Consider the following 17,500-nt stretch of genomic DNA (forward strand, 5'->3'; position numbering starts at 1 on the left):
TATAAAAGGCTGGTTCAAAGTCAACAGCTGCCTCAGAGCTGACAGGTGGAGGGCGGACGCGAGAAAAAAGGGGGGGGGTGGAGAGGGATGGTGGACGACTGACAGACTGAAAGATAAGGAGAGCGAGAAAGGGAGACGGATGGAGATCGGTATTGAAAGTAGAAAGTGGTGGATGTAATTATTTTCCTCTTCCCCTGATAAGGACGGGGAACTTAGAGACAGGTGGAGAGAGAGAGGGCCAGGAGAACAGAGCACAGGAGAGAGGGCGAGAGAGGCAGAGCACAGGGAGAGAGGGCGAGAAGAGCGAGCACGGGAGAGAGGCGAGGAGATGGCAGAGCACCGGGAGAGAGGGCGAGAAGAGGCAGAGTCATGGAGAGAGGGCGAGAAGAGCAGAGCACGGCGAGGAGGGCGAGTAGAGGCAGAGCACGGAGAGAGGGCGAGGAGAGACAGAGCACGGAGAGAGGGCGAGAAGAGCAGAGCCACGGGAGAGAGGGCAGGAGAGCAGAGCACGGAGACGAGAGCGAGGAGAGGCAGAGCACGAAGAGGCGAGAAGAGCAGAGCACGGGAGAGAGGGCGAGGAGAGGCAGAAGGGGGGAGGAGAGAGGGCGAGGAGAGGTGACAGAGACACGAGGGGAGAGAGGGGCAGAGAAGAGAGGCAGAGCACGGGGCAGAAGGAGGCGATGAGGAGGCAGAGCACGGGAGAGAGGGCGAGAAGAGGCAGAGCACGGGAGAGAGGGCGAGAAAGAGGCAGAAGCACGGGAGAGAGGGCGAGAAGAGGCAGAGCACGGGGAGAGAGGGCGAGAAGAGGCAGAGCACGGAGAGAGGGCGAAAAAGAGCAGAGCACGGGAGAGAGGGCGAAAAGAGGCAGGAGCACGGAGAGAGGGCGAGCAGAGGCAGAGCACGGAGAGAGGGCGAGACCACGCCAGACCACGCCGAGACCACGCCGAGATCCACGCCGAGATCACGCCGAGACCACACCGAGATCAAGCTGAGATCACGCTGAGACCACGCCGAGGACCACGCCGAGACCACGCCGAGATCACGCCGACACAGTGAACAGCGAGTGCGTTTTGTGTGTGTGGCTGTGGTCTTACCATGTCTGCAGTGGTCATCGTTGACACTGGCAGGTGAAATGGTACTGCTCCTCTAGCTGAGTCTGTCTGTTCTCTGGTAGGAGCCAACGAACCGATGTAACTAATAGTTAACTAGGTAGAGAAGAGAGAGAGAGAGAGAGCGAATTAGAGAAAAGGACAGAGGGAGGTCACCGTTTTTATTTGCATCCTGCCTCAAGTCGACCAAAATCACACACCGTACCTCCTCAGCAGGTCGCATGTCTCTGACGGCTCGGAGGTGGAGCGTTTCCCCCTCAAACAGCATCACACAGCGGCCTGCAGTCATGGTTCAGCAACGACAGACTGTGGAGGAGAGAGGAGGTTAGCGCGTGTGTGACAGAGACCAAGAGATTGAGAAAAGAGAGATTGAAAGAGAAGGGCATTGAAGTGATAGACCAGTCATGTCATTGACACACTCATCACATTGTTTGGTTCTTCTCACACTCAGACACACAGTCCTAGAGGGCCGTTTAGCACTCACTTGTGTGTGTGTGGTGTGTGTGTGTGTGTGTGTATGGTGTGTGTGTGTGTGTGTGTGTGTGTGTGTGTGTGTGTGTGTGTGTGTGTGTGAGAACCGTTACAGTGAGCTCCTCATCAGTAATACTGTAGATAGGTTGGTTGTGTAGCAGGGCTGTTTACATGGAGATATGATCTTTAAGTAATGCCACCACAATCCCTCCTCCCCTCCCGTCCTCTCCTCTCCCCCCGTCCTCTCCTCTCTCCGAGATGTTCTCATGGTTACTGTTCAGAGAAACTGGAACAAAAGAGCTTTGAAAGTCAACCAAATAGCCTGCCCCACCCCACACACACCCAATCACACCACGGTGATGTCAAGAAATTGACAAGGGCGCGGTGCCCGGTGCGAGCCGGAAGAACCCGCGCGGACTAACAGCGAACAAAATGAAGTCGACAGACACAGGATGAGGCTCCATCCTCGTAAACCCTCTCTGAGTGTTTGTGTTGTGTCCGGGTAATACTAGAAACAGTATGATTTTATATTGTTCTTTTTTGTTTGTATTGGGTGGTGTCGGCGACGGGTGGTGGGGGCATTGTGTTCGTGGTGTGGGGGAGTGTGTCGGCGGTTATTGACTGGCGTCTTTCGACGTGTTGCCATTAGTGGCTATTTCCTCCCTCTCAAACCCGCAACCTTGTCGGCAGATGGCAATAAGGGCAATTCAAACAAAGCAGCTTAAGCGTCAGTATTTAGGCCGAGAACAACAGTAGAAAGGACTCCACCAAGACCAGGCACACACTTTTGTTCTAGAGTCGCCATTTCAACGGCTAGCTCGGCATTACGAGAGTTGTTATGTCGTCCAGGGGGAGAGTTTTCGTCTACAGTCAAACATCACGGACTACAAAAAAGGAAAATCAGTCCCGTCCAGACCCCGATGTTCTTTAGCTCCCAGACTAACTGAACAACCTTCTACGGAACATTACTGTGCTCGGCTTTGAGGAACCAAACTACGGAGGATACGTCACTCACCTCGACCAACCCTATCGGATTAGCCCTGCATCCAGCCTGCATACTAACCAAAATCCTTAGTCAGACTGTCAGGTGTCGGGCTCTCCTTGTCACCCAAGCCCAACGTGATTTTATGTAAAAACATTTTTAAACGGTGGTCTAACCTCACTTTAAAGCTCCTCTGGCATCAAAGGTTGCTTGCCGGCCCTAGGACTTGCGCCTAATCGGCCCTTAGCCAGCGGTCACTCTCATGCGCAGCTCTGATGCCTGCCGCAGGAACCTATAGTCTGCTGGGTTAACATTTAGGGACATCTCGTGTTTTTACAGACATACACAATCCTAAACTTCCGCGTTATATTTCCCAGCCGTCTGCTGTTTCTCCCCACCGTGCCCAGAGGCTAATACAACCCACCGTGAATGCCTCCCTTATTGTACTGTTCTTCCTCTGTTTGTCTTTGTTTGACTTGATTCCACCAACGAACAAAGCAACTAACAACAACAACACAGGCGAACATCAAACCACTTAACCTAACCACTAGACCCAACCAACCACACAACCGACGTAATCGCCATCCGTACCACCAAACGTACACAGGCACCACCTCCAACAGTACACTCATCACCACGTATCTCAGAACAACGGTGCCGACGCGTATTCACATATTTGCATTGACAACAAACACAGACCTAACCTTACGAGACATACAGACGTTACGTACTCCCCCAACACACACAACACTTTGATCTGAACACAGCGACGAGTCCAACGAAAGGAATTACAACTATTCACCTCCACAGCACCTCAACCTCGCACACACTTCTACTCAGAACCAGACTGCCCCACTTTAGCAATTTTGCTGTACACGCTTAGGACAAAACGCTGCAAGCATCGCATGCCAGCAGACTGCCCAACCACGCCTCCTTGGCCCATATTCACCGCGTATTCCACTTTCAGGTCCTAAATATGAGCATAATCTGGCCTAATCACACTTCACACTGCCTCTTATCTCCATCTGGACAAAGGAATAGCTATGTTAAGGATAGCTGTTCATCGAACTACAGTAGCTCAGCATTTTAAACACCATAGCTACCCTCCAAACTCGTTCATTAAGAGCTCGAGGGCCCTGCGATCCTCGACCCCGCCCTTTGCATACTGGGTCCTGTGGTGTATCAGTATACACGCTCTCCTAAACAAGCCGATGGAGAATTTAGCCAACTCCACCGCCAGGGGAAGCTGTGTGTGTTGGAAAGTGAAAGTGTGGGGATATGGTTTAGTGTACTACTCCTGTCGGACTACCCCTCTGCTTAATGATAGGGTGTGTGTATCATTACACCTCTCCTAAACATCCATTACCAACCAACCAGGACTGTGGGAAATGAAATGGGATGTGTTTATATACCTGTGTTGATATGTTCAGTGGTACTAACTCCAACTTCCTCCTGGGATCATTACACATAGTGTAGAGGCTCTCCCGCTGTGCTTCTAATGTTTCTGCTAACCATTTCTAACGGCGAACCTAATCATTTACACCATCCATTCAGTATATTATAATRAAAACATGGACTTTCTTTATTTAAAGCTAGATCATTTGACAAAACAGGGTACTTGGTCCTTTTAGATACTTATGGACCCTCCATCTTGAAGCTAGAATCCTTKGTCGCTACATCCATTTCCGGATGTATAAATTAATAATATTTACAAATGTATTCTTGCAGAATATAACTTKTAAATGCCTCATGAGCGGAGTCCAACTGTCGTACCCCATCAGAACCCCAAACGTAAGCTTGTTTGACTCCGCATTGTTTGTAAACAATGTAAATGTAAACAAACACTATACAGCCTCAAAACATTTTAGGGAAGTACATCTCTCCTTTCATGAACGATTTGTTACGCATCTAGAATGCATGCGCTCCGATACAGGAACGATACGTTTCAGTTTGAAATGATTCGGTGTGATTCGGGTTTGATTAGAGCAACGAATTGACGCGATTCGGTTTGATTAACTTTTGTGTTGTTGTTGAATGAACACATTCATTTGCCATTTTAAATGAACATCTGCTGAAGGGAGATCAGGAGCTGGGCCTCTGAGCTAGACATGTCTGACATTACTTCTCTAATCTGAGTGGCCCTCTGTTAGTGTGCGTGCGTATGTATGTGTGTGTCAATGGTCTATGTAGGCACCTGTGCTGAGCCATTGGGCAGACTGAGCATCTATCACCCCTCTTACCAGATTAGGGGTGCGGAGAATGTATGTTAGTTGTCCCCTCACTTTTTATCTGAAATCACCCACTGATGAACTTGTCATTTTTGCACATTGAAAATGTTTTGAACTAGTACTATGTCCATATTTATATTTATATATTAGCATGGCATTTAGCCAATGAATATAATGCAGCTTAGGATTTTACCCCAGTCTCGAAAGCTAATGTTTTAGGCTGTTTGGAATTTTACAGAGAGCTTCTCCCGCTGCGAACGATGAACGCGAAATGATTGCTGTCCTTTATGAAATGAACCGGTTCATGTAAACATGACTAAATACACTGACTGTTTAAAGCAAAACTACCAAAACAATTTATTTTGGTGAACCTGAACAATCTAAATAAAATCGGAATGATTGAAAACCCCATTCAGCAGTTAGATGTGAGTTGCGCCCCATTCCGGTAGGCTACACAACTCCGGTAAAACCGTGTATGCCATGAATACAAAAATATATATAATAATAAATAAAAAAATGTAACATCTTTTGTCTCTCTGTGTTTCATCATTATCCTTCAACTCGCTAGAGGCTGAATGTATCTCACAGGAGAAAGAAACCGAGCGAGGGAAACAGCGCCCCTCTGTCTCTCTACATGTAGGCCATCTATCTGATGCTGTCTGGTCCAAACGAGTATGACATTGTTGCCGTCCGTAGCATTGAAGGCAAGGGAAGCCAGCGAGCGTCTGGCCTCCCTTGAGAAAAAAAAGTATTAAAAAAAAAATCCAACCAGCATTGAGCTAAACTGAGTGAGCTCGACTGTGAATGGTCCTGGCGCACCAAAAAAAAGTGTCAAGGGAAGCCAGTTTGGATTTGGGGTCACTCCTATCAAATCCCATTGACAGCATACGTCACTGACAGAAAAACTTGAATTGTTGCATCTCGCTGTGTTGTCCRCTGGTGACTAGCTAGCCATCTAGCTAAAATAGCCCCTTTCCTAAATTGGCAATGGATGGAGATAGGGATTTGGACTCATGGTTTTACTTAATTCTCCGTACTGGCCAATGATTATAACGGCGATTCTGATCCAACTATTAARTCATACATTGTTGTGCCCCTGGCCTGTGGATGGAAGTTCAATATGTAGCTAGATGTAGAAGGCTAATGTTAAATAACTAACGTTGCCCATGAATGGAAGTTAGGCTAGCGAGCAAGAATTTTTGCCAGGTAGCCTAGGACAACAAAAACTAAAAGCGTGTACTGTATGTCAGAGTGTGTCATCAACATGAAAGAGAGGAGGAAATGTTTTTCTACTTGCACGAAATGCGCACACAAATCAGAACTATGGACAGCCACATCATATTTGGCTTACGTTTATTGGACTAAAGTTTTTTGGTATCTTTTAGTTGTCACTCTATTAGACTAAGCATAGGTGATTTGATGATGTTGAAATGTTAAAGCTGAAATGGTGCTGGAATAGTGGAGGCAGCTCCTGTTTTCTTTGCGACTTGCGTTAATTCTCTGTGGTTCTAAATCAATAGTTGTTTAGGGGTCCGAAAATGTTGGAAACATTAACTTGCTAGACCYTGRTGCAGGTCATGCAACTGGCTGTTACTGTACATGCAATATGCTTTGTTGACTTCACCAGAGAGAGGTTGCTATCTGGTTTTGTGATAAAACAAAAAGGTGTGGTTCAATTTATTCRACCACTATCTTACTGTCTCGGCCTTTAGGCCTAACAAAGGCATATGAACTAACAGGTTATAGAGCAAACAACGCAATTATCACAACACATAGGTTGTAATATGGCGTTTTTGGGGGCGGGGGCTTGGCTTCTCCTGTTATTTTACCCACGCACCGCTACTGGGTAAAACACCATTTTCTACAGCGCATTTGGGAACAATGACCCAGCAAATTACATTGTCACTCAACAACTAAAGCCTATGATTTGACATTGGGAATGCCATTTTACAAGCATCTGAATGCTGAAGGTGCAATATTTACGAATAGCCTATCAGAACAGGCCTCTTGTTTGCGCACACAGCTGTGCTTCCCGCACTTTGGGCATCAGTGACTTATACAGTGCACTCAGAAAGTTTTCAGACCCCTTGACTTTTTCCACATTTTGTTACATTACAACCTTATTCTAAAATGGGTTTAATCATTTTTTCCCCCACATCAATCTACACACAATACCCCATAATGACAAAGCAAAAACASAGTTTTAGAAATGTTTGCAAATGTATATACAGTTGAAGTCAGAAGTTTACATACACCTTAGCCAAATACATTTAAACTCAGTTTTTCACAATTCCTGACATTTAATCGTAGTAAAAATTCCCTGTCTTAGGTCAGTTAGGATCACCACTTTATTTTAAGAATGTGAAATGTCAGAATAATAGTAGAGAATTATTTTTTTCAGCTTTTATTTCTTTCATCACATTCCCAGTAGGTCAGAAGTTTACATACACTCAATTAGTACTTTGTTTAGCATTGCCTTTAAATTGTTTAACGTGGGTCAAATGTTTTAGGTAGCCTTCCACAAGCTTCCCACAATAAGTTGGGTGAATTTTAGCCCATTCCTCCTGACAGAGCTGGTGTAACTGAGTCAGGTTTGTAGGCCTTGCTCGCACACGCTTTTTCAGTTCTGCCCCAAATTTTCTATAGGATTGAGGTCAGGGCTTTGTGATGGCCACTCCAATACCTTGACTTTGTTGTCCTTAAGCCATTTTGCCACAACATTGGAAGTATGCGTGGGGTCATTGTCCATTTGGAAGACACATTTGCAACCAAGCTTTAACTTCCTGACTGATGTCTTGAGATGTTACTTCAATATATCCACATAATTTTCCTCCCTCATGATGACATCTATTTTGTAAAGTGCACCAGTCTCTCCTGCAGCAAAGCACCCCCACAACATGATGCTGCCACTCCCGTGCTTCACGGTTTGGAAGGTGTTCTTCGGCTTGCAAGCGTCCCCCTTTTTCCTCCAAACATAATGATGGTCATTATGGCCAAACAATTCTATTTTTGTTTCATCAGACCAGAGGACATTTCTKCAAAAAGTACGATCTTTGTCCCCATGTGCAGTTGCAAACCGTAGTCTGGCTTTTTTATGGCGGTTTTGGAGCAGTGGCCTCTTCCTTGCTGAGCGGCCTTTCAGGTTATGTCAATATAGGACTCGTTTTACTGTGGATATAGATACTTTTGTACCTGTTTCCTCCAGCATCTTCACAAGGTCCTTTGCTGTTGTTTTGGGATTGATTTGCACTTTTCGCACCACAGTACGTTCATCTCTAGGAGAAAGAACGCGTTTCCTTCCTGAGCGGTATGGCGGCTGCATGGTCCCATGGTGTTTAGGATGAACCAGACTTGTGGAGGTCTTTGCTGATTTATTTTAGATTTTTCCATGATATCAAGAAAAGAGGTACTGAGTTTAAAGGTAATCCTTGAAATACATCCACAGGTACACCTCCAATTGACTCAAATGATGTCAATTAGCCTATCAGAAGCTTCTAAAGCCATGACATCATTATCTGGAATTTTCCAAGCTGTTTAAAGGCACAGTCAACTTAGTGTATGTAAACTTCTGACCCACTGAAATTGTGATACAGTGAATTATAAGTGAAATAATCTTGTGTCATGCACAAAGTAGATGTCCTAACCGACTTGCCAAAACTAAAGTTTGTTAACAAGAAATTTGTGGAGTGGTTGAAAAACGAGTTTTAATAACTCCAACCTAAGTGTATGTAAACTTCCGACTTCAACTGTATATAAAATAAATATATCGGAAATATCAAATACATTTTCAWTTGTCACATGCGCCAAATACTTTACAGTGAAATACTTACTTTAACCAACAACCCCTTAACCAACAATGCTTTAAGAAGTTAAGAAAAAATAAGTGTTAAGTAAAAAATATAAAATATAAATATAAAAGTAACAAATAATTAAACAGCAGCAGTAAAATAACAAGAGATAACAGGGTGTACAGGTACAGAGTCAATGTGCGGGGGCACCGGTTAGTTAAGGTAATTGAGGTAATATGTGCATGTAGGTAGAGTTAAAGTGACTACGCATAGATTATAAACAGAGAGTAGCAGCAGGGTAACAAAGGGGTCTGGGTAGCCCTTTGATTAGCTGTTCAGGAGTCTTATGGCTTGGGGGTGAGAAGCTATTAAGAAGCCTTTTGGACCTAGACTTGGTGCTCCGGTACCACTTGCCATGTGTGTGTCTCAGAGGTGTCGTGCCCGTAGGTGGCACAGGGGCATGTGCACCCTCAGATTTGTCCTGGGTAGCAGAGAGAAAAGTCTATGGCTAGGGTGGCTGGAGTCTTTGACAATTTGTAGGGCCTTCCTCTGACACCGCCTGGTATAGAGGTCCTGGATGGCAGGAAGCTCAGCCCCAGTGATATACTGGGCCGCACGCACTACCMTCTGTCGTGCCTTGCGGTCGGAGGCCGATCAGTTGCCATACCAGGCAGTGATGCAACCAGTCAGGATGATGCAGCTGCAAAAACCTTTGAGGATCTGAGGACCCATGCCAAATCTTTTCAGTCTCCTGAGGGYGAACAGGCTTTGTCGTGCCTTCTTCACAACTATCTTAGTGTGTTTGGACCATGATAGTTTGTTGGTGATGTAGACACCAAGGAACTTGAAGRTCTCAACCTGTTCCACTACAGTCATATGCAGTTACATGCATATAAATTCAATATGCTACTGAACTGAAAGGAAGGATTCAGTCACAACAGATAAGAAGTATTTTCTGAATAAAACAATAGGAGTAAAAAACATTAGTGAACRTGCGATTTGGAATGTTTTAATTGGTTTTCTGATCAATGCATGCTTAATTTAGATCGGTTTGGGCTCATATGTACTCATACCTTAAACATTTGCACAGTGGACCGATGTGTATCGGTGAATCGTTACATCCCTAATACATTTGATATCATGGATGGTCAGTCCTCGCATCCATAGAGCCGTCAATGAATTTGAGAGTGGTTACATTTCTCCAGCCCCATCCCTTTTTTTTAGCAAAATAGGGGCAGGGAGGTCGCTTTGTTATTGTTTCAATTAAGGATTCTAGCTTTAAATGAGAATACATGTATTGTCAACAGCACTTGACACAGATAATTAGACAGTGTGTGGTGTCAGCTATCGCTTGACTGCAGCAGTTTATTATTCTGCTTTCTATGAAGCGCTCCTTATCTTTTATCATATTCAGTGTGTGTGTGTGTGTGTGTGTGTGTGTGTGTGTGTGTGTGTGTGTGTGTGTGTCTTGATCAGTAAGCCCGTGGCATTGTTCTATGTAAAGGCATGTGATGAATATCAATGAAAAATCTAACAGCGCAACTTCTTTTCAAATGGATATTCATCATTAGCATATTAACTGGATTAATTAGCTAAACTTGATCAAACATGCTAATAATGACTGCATAGTACAGCCTACTTCTGATTATCTGATGCAACGCAGTGCTGTAGAAACAATAGATCTGGTGTGTGTGTGGGTGTGTGTGCCAACCTTCTCAAGATCAAGACTAATTCAATACTTCTTTGGTTTGCTAACTTTATCAGACCTCATAAGCACACACAAAACACACCAGGGCACCCCAAAAATCTGTCAGGGCACAAAGTACATGTGGATGGCTGAGGGGTGGTCCGGAGGGAGAATTTTGCATTTTTCAAACACCTGAAACACATTTGTCCTGCAATCTAGAGCCATAACTGTTATGCTTAATTCTATGTAAATCGGTTTCTTTTTCTCCATATCTATCTAACTTTTGAACTGCCTGCATCTTCCTGACTGGTTGTTCTTTTTTAAATAAACTAAATATGCATCTCTGGTCAAATCTGGATAAAAGATTTAAAGGAATGTGAATTTTATTCAGTATAATCAGTAAATGCTTGCTTTTCTAAAGTCTACCAACAGGCATGCCAGCTAAGATAGAGTAGTAGCCAGCTTGTATAAATAACTGAATTGATAGCCCGAAAATGGCTTCTTGGTAGCAAGTTATGAGGTTGGGAGATTGGAAACCTAGCTGGGCTAGCTAAAGCCAACTTCATGAAATTACTTGGTGGCAAGTAATATTACAGAGAAAAATATACAGTGCCTTCGTAAAGTATTCAGACCTCTTCACTTTTCCCACATTTTTGTTACGTTACAGCCTTATTCTAAAAAATATGTTTTCCTCACCAATCTACACACAATACCCCATAATGACAAAGCAAAAACAGTTTTTTAGAAATTGTTGCTACTTTATAAAAAATGTCAAACTGAAATATTACATTTACAAAAGTATTCAGACCCTTTACTCAGTACTAATGTTCTTCTCTGCAGATCCTCTCAAGCTCAGTCAGGTTGGAGGGGGAAAGTTAATGCACAGCTATTTTCAGGACTCTCCAGAGATGTTCGAACGGGTTCAAGTCCGGACTCTGGCTGGGCCAATCAAGGACATTCAGAGACTTCTCCCGAAGCCACTGCTGAGTAGTCTTGGCTGTGTGCTTAGGGTCATTGTCCTGTTGGAAGTTGAACATTCGCCCTAGTCTGAGGTCCTGAGCACTCTGGAGCAGGTTTTCATGATGGATCTCTCTGTACTTTGCTCTGTTCATCTTTGCCTCGATCCTGACTACTCCCAGTCCCTACCTCCTGAAAAACATCCCCATAGCATGATGCTGCCACCACCATGCTTCACCGTAGGGATGGAGCCTGGTTTCCTCCAGATGTGACGCTTGGCATTCAGGCCAAAGAGTTGTCTTGGTTTCATCKGACCAAAGAATCTTGTTTCTCATGGTCTGAGAGTCTTTCAGTGCCTTTAGGCAAACTCCAAGCGGGCTGACAAGTGCCTTTTTACTGAGGAGTGGCTTCCGTCTGGCCACTCTACCATAAAGGACTGATTGGTGGAGTGCTGCAGAGATGGTTGTCCTTCTGGAATGTTCTCCCATCTCCACAGAGGAACTCTAGAGCTCTGTCAGAGTGACCATCGGCTTCTTGGTCACCTCCCTGACCAAGGTCCTTCTACCCCGATTGCTCAGTTTGGCCGGGCAGCCAGCTCTAGGAAGAGTCTTGGTGGTTCCAAACTTCTTCCATTTAAGAATGATGGAGGCCACTGTGTTCTTAGGGACCTGCAATGTTGCAGACATTTTTTGGTACCCTTCCCCAGATCTGTGCCTCAACACAATACTGTCTCGGAGCTCTACGGACAATTCCTTCGACCTCTGCTCTGACATGCACTGTCAACTGTGGGACCTTATATAAATAGGTGTGTGTCTTTCCAAATCATGTCCAATCAATTGAATTTACCACAGGTGGCCTCCAACAAGTTGTAAAAACATCTCAAGGGTGATAAATGGAAACAGGATGCACCTGAGCTCAATTTCGAGTCCCAAAGCAAAGGGTCTGAATACTTATGTAAAAATGAATTTCTGTTTTTTGAATTTTAACACATTGAATTTTAACATTTCTAAAAACCTGTTTTCGCTTTGTATTGTGTATTGTGTATAGATCGCTGAGAATTCTTTAAAAAAAATACATTTTAGAATAAGGCTGTAACGTAACAACATGTGGAAAAAGTSAAGGGGTCTGAATACTTTCCGAATGCACTATATTTTTAAACAGGACAAATCTGAGGGTGCACATGCCCCTCTGCCACCTACGGGCACGACACCTCTGAGACACACACATATACAGTTGAAGTCGGAAGTTTACATACACCTTAGGTTGGAGTCATTAAAACTCGTTTTTCAACCACTCCACAAATTTCTTGTTAATAAACAACAATTTTGGCAAGTTTGTTAGGACATCTACTTATTTTATTTACAGACATATTATTTCACTTATAATTGACTGTATCACAATTCCAGTGGGTCAGAAGTTTACATACACTAAATTGACTGTGCCTTTAAACTCAATACCCATCCCGGATCCGGGATCATTCTCATCAGAAACGCTGACTAGAATAGCCTAGCCTAGCGCAACAGGGAATATCATATAATATAAATACATGAAATCACAAGTCCAATACAGCAACTGAAAGATAAACATCTTGTGAATCCAGCCAACATGTCCGATTTTTAAAATGTTTTACAGCGAAAACACAACATATATTTATGTTAGCTCACCACAATAGCCCAAAACACAACGCCATTTTTTCACCGCAAAGATAGCTTTCACAAAACCCACAAATAGAGATAAAATTAATCACTAACCTTTGAACAACTTCATCAGATGACAGTCTTATGACATCATGGTATACAATACATTTATGTTTTGTTCGAAAATGTGCATATTTATAGCTACAAATCGTGGTTTTACATTGGCGCCATGGTCAGAAATGGCTCCAAAATATACGGAGAAATTTTAGAGAGCCACGTAATCTAACAGAAAAACTCATCATAAACTTTGATGAAAAATACATGTTGTACATATAATTAAAGATACACTGGTTCTTAATGCAACCGCTGTGTTAGATATAAAAAAATAACTTTAGTAAAAAGCACAGCATGCAATAATCTGAGACAGCGCTCAGCCATTCTCCGCCATGTTGGAGTCAACAGAGTCAACAAAAATACGAAATAACATCATAAATATTCCCTTACCTTTGATGAACTTTCATCAGAATGCAGTGCCAGGAATCCTAGTTCCACAATAAATCGTTGTTTTGTTTTAGAATGTCCATTTCTTCTGTCGAATTAGCAACTTTGGCTAGCATGTGTAACCCACGTGTCCATGAAGATTTGACGCATTGAACGAAAACTTCTAAATGTGATAATAAAAGTCGAATAAACTGGTCAAACTCAGTTGAGAATCAGTCTTCAGGATGTTTTTCTCATATATATCCAATAACGTCCCAGACGGAGCATTTCTTCGTGTCTATCTAACGATTTGCAGACAAAGATATGACATACCCAAGTGCGTGGCCAAATACTGCCAATATGGCTGACCTGTCACTCCAAAGGCTCTCATTCGGTCCCACATAAGGCTAGACACTTCATTCCACGTTCTACTGCCTGTTGACATCTAGTGGAAGGCGTATGAAGTGCATACAGATCCATAAATACAAGGCAATTGAATAGGCGATGCCTTTCACAGAGACCAATTTCTGAATTTTTCACTTCCTGTGTGAAGTTTGCCTGCCAAATGAGTGCTGTTTTACTCACAGATATAATTCAAACAGTTTTAGAAACTTCAGAGTGTTTTTCTATCCAATAGTAATAATAATTGCATATCATATGATCTAGGACAGAGTACGAGGCCGTTTAATTTGGGCACCATTTTATCCAAAAGTGAATATGGCCCCCTAAAATGTTGGCAAGTTTGTTAGGACATCTATTTATTTTTACAGACAATATATTTCACTTATAATTGACTGTATCACAATTCCAGTGGTCAGAAGTTTACATACACTAAATTGACTGTGCCTTTAAACAGCTTGGAAAATTCCAAAAATTATGTCATGGCTTTAGAAGCTTCTGATAGGCTAATTCAAGTCTGGTTCATCCTTGGGAGCAATTTCCAAACGCTGAAGTACCACGTCCATCAAACAATAGTACACAAGTATAAACACCATATAGCAGCCATCATACCGCTCAGGAAGAGATGTGTTCTGTCTCCTAGAGATGAACGTACTTGGTGCGAAAAGTGCAAATCAATCCCAGAACAACAGCAAAAGACCTTGTGAATATGCTGGAGGAAACAGGTACAAAAGTATCTATATCCACAGTAAAACAAGTCCTATATCGACATAAACTGAAAGGCCGCTCAACAAGGAAGAAGCCACTGCTCAAAAACACCACAAAAAAGACAGACTACGGTTTGCAACTGCACATGGGACAAAGATCGTACTTTTGGAGAAATGTCTCTGGTCTGATGAAACAAAAATAGAACTGTTTGGACATAATGACCATCGTTATGTTTGGAGGAAAAAAGGGGAGGCTTGCAAGCCGAAGAACACCTTCCAACCGTGAAGCACGGGAGTGGCAGCATCATGTTGTGGGGGTGCTTTGCTTCAGGAGGGCTGGTGCACTTCACAAATAGATGTCATCATGAGGGGGGAAAGTATGTGGATATATTGAAGCAACATCTCAAGACATCAGTCAGGAAGTTAAAGCTTGGTTGCAAATGTGTCTTCCAAATGGACAATGACCCCAAGCATACTTCCAATGTTGTGGCAAAATGGCTTAAGGACAACAAAGTCAAGGTATTGGAGTGGCCATCCAAAGCCCTGACCTCAATCCTATAGAAAATTTGGGGAGAACTGGAAAAGCGTGTACAGGAAGCACTACAACCATCTGCGGAGGCTACAACCTGATGGTTACACCAGCTCTGTCAGGGGAATGGGCCAAAATTCACCCAACTTATTGTGGAAGCTTGTGGAAGGCTACCTAAACATTTGACCCCAGTTAAACAATTTAAAGGCAATGCTACCAAATACTAATTGAGTGTAAGTAAACTTCTGACCGACTAGGAATGTGATGATTGAAATAAAAGCTGAAATAAATCATTCTCTCTACTATTATTCTGAAATTTCACATTCTTAAAAATTAAGTGGTGATCCTAACTGACCTAAGACAGGGAATTTTTACTAGGATTAAATGTCAGAAATGGGAAAAACTGAGTTTAAATATATTTGGCTGAGGGGTGTGTAAACCTGACTTCAACTGTACGCACAGAGACCTAAACAAAACTGCCAAATTAATTAGCTAGTCATGACCAAGTTATTGTAGAAAGGAGCAGTAACATGCCAGCACATTACAGGGAATACTAAATTAAACAGGAGCAGCTAATTAAATCTTGTCAGGAGAAACCCCCTCTCTTCTGCAAACCGGTGCTAGGCAACCCAGAGAATATCACATAGGAGGGCATAGTCAAGTAGAAGCCCATCTTTTATGGATGTGTCTCTACACACACACACACACAGCACACACACACACACACACACACACACACACACACACACACACACACACACACACACACAGCGGTGTTAGCAGTGTAGGAAGGCTGGCTAAGCCGTGCTAAACCCTCTCAGACCATCTGACAAGCTGCCTTAGCCAGATATACAACCAGGGTTAGAGACTACCTGCAGAACCCCTCTGTTGTGTGTGTGTACGCAGTGTGTGTGTGTGTCTGTGATCTGTGTGTATGTGTACGTGATGTGTGTGTTTGTGGTGTGCATGCACGCAGTGGTGTGTGTGTGTGTGTGTAGTCAGTATAACATGACGCGTTGCGACAGCCCTGATCCCCCATATTCATCAGACCTGAACAGTGGGATTAGCCTGAACCACGCTTCAGAATACCATACGCTGTCCTGTGTGTGTGTGTGTGTGTGTGTGTGTGTGTGTGTGTGTAACTGCTTTAGAAAACCACTCCTCTCCTCCACTCAAACATAAGCCACGCCCAAGTCAGCATATTCTACATCCATGTGTGCCCGACTAAAAAAATCTTGGTCGACAGAAAGTCGTCTGTTCTTTCGACCAATCGATTGCTCGAAAATYTTTAAACATGTATTTTTCCATATATASACACACCCTATGTGTTGTAATAAAATAATTTATGTTCATTGAGCTTGTCTGATGCTTTAAGCTTACGGTTTGATGCCTCAAGAGGGCGCCAGAGATCTAGATAACCAGAAGAAGAAGAAAAAACTTCACATGACCCAACTATTATCCTCCCGCTCTCCTGCTGGCTTTCACAGATTCTGCCATTACTCTACTGAAGTTGCTGGTAATCTGCGTGCAGTTATGGTTTTCACACATTTTCCTGAAACAGTTTCATTTCCTTTAATATAATAATGTCTTCAAATCGTTGCCATGCAGTTAATGAAAATTCTATCCAAATCTAAATGAAAATGATACAAACCTAAAAAGTAACTTCTATTGCCATTGCCAACTATGTAAAAATAGCCTACATAAAGCCAAAATAAATGTCCTATAAATCACATTGGCAACACATGGCCTGTCTGCAACGAACTTGAAACATTGTATCAACTATTAACTTGGGTACGGCCCCGAAGCTTTGCATAAAATATTCTCTAAGTCTAAGTCAAACACTAATAAGAAGCAGATTTAATGACGTTTCCACTGGATCAGAGCATGACATTTTTCCCATTCATGCTGAGTGGTTATTGAAAGGGAGAAAGCTGGAAAGATATTTCAAATACATTGAGGAACTATTGTCATTCTCAATGGATSTAAAAACAGACTTTGTTTGCTTGTTGTTTGAGGTGAAGAAAACATTYCTTTGAGAAGCTCCACAGGTCATTAGCGATGGTGCGTTAAGCCAATCAGAAGTACCATATTATACAGGATGTACCGCCCCCACCTACCGTCAACCAATCACGTCAATGTGGAGCTATACAGAGCCCTCCGCATTGTTACAAAATTTGGGAGGCGAATGGCGCTGTGGTACAGAGCTGGATTTGGCCTCTGCATGCCTCTGGAGGCTCCGCAATTGCGTCACACCCTCTATATGGAGCCTCCGACCACATTTTAGAATTAAGCATGAATTGGCTTTTAGACTAGYCCTCCGCAATGGATTAGTTCACTGACAATAACACACACACCTATCACTTCTCTTTTTTGTCTCTCACAACCTTCTCCCCCTCTTCCTCTCTCCCTCCCCGTGGGACAGAATGCGCCTTCCTAGCGCCTGCATCTGAACTACATAATTATCTGACATGTCAACACTGATAAACATATAATTTAACAACCATTCATCCCTCTCACTCGCTCTCT

At 43.3% G+C, this 17,500-nt stretch overlaps 1 protein-coding gene across 1 annotated transcript in view; it reads right to left on the reverse strand.

Annotated features, from left to right (window-relative positions):
* The window catches only part of smyd3 (SET and MYND domain containing 3), a 223,733-nt gene that overhangs the window by 76,405 nt on the left and 129,828 nt on the right, over nucleotides 1–17,500 (reverse strand). Inside the window, 2 exon segments of the mRNA XM_023986345.2 lie at nucleotides 1,315–1,384; nucleotides 1,386–1,415. Of these exon segments, the coding sequence (XP_023842113.1) occupies nucleotides 1,315–1,384; nucleotides 1,386–1,415 (100 nt within the window).

This window comes from Salvelinus sp. IW2-2015, linkage group LG4q.2 (assembly GCF_002910315.2).
Source record: "Salvelinus sp. IW2-2015 linkage group LG4q.2, ASM291031v2, whole genome shotgun sequence".
Classification (NCBI taxonomy): Eukaryota; Metazoa; Chordata; class Actinopteri; order Salmoniformes; family Salmonidae; genus Salvelinus; species Salvelinus sp. IW2-2015.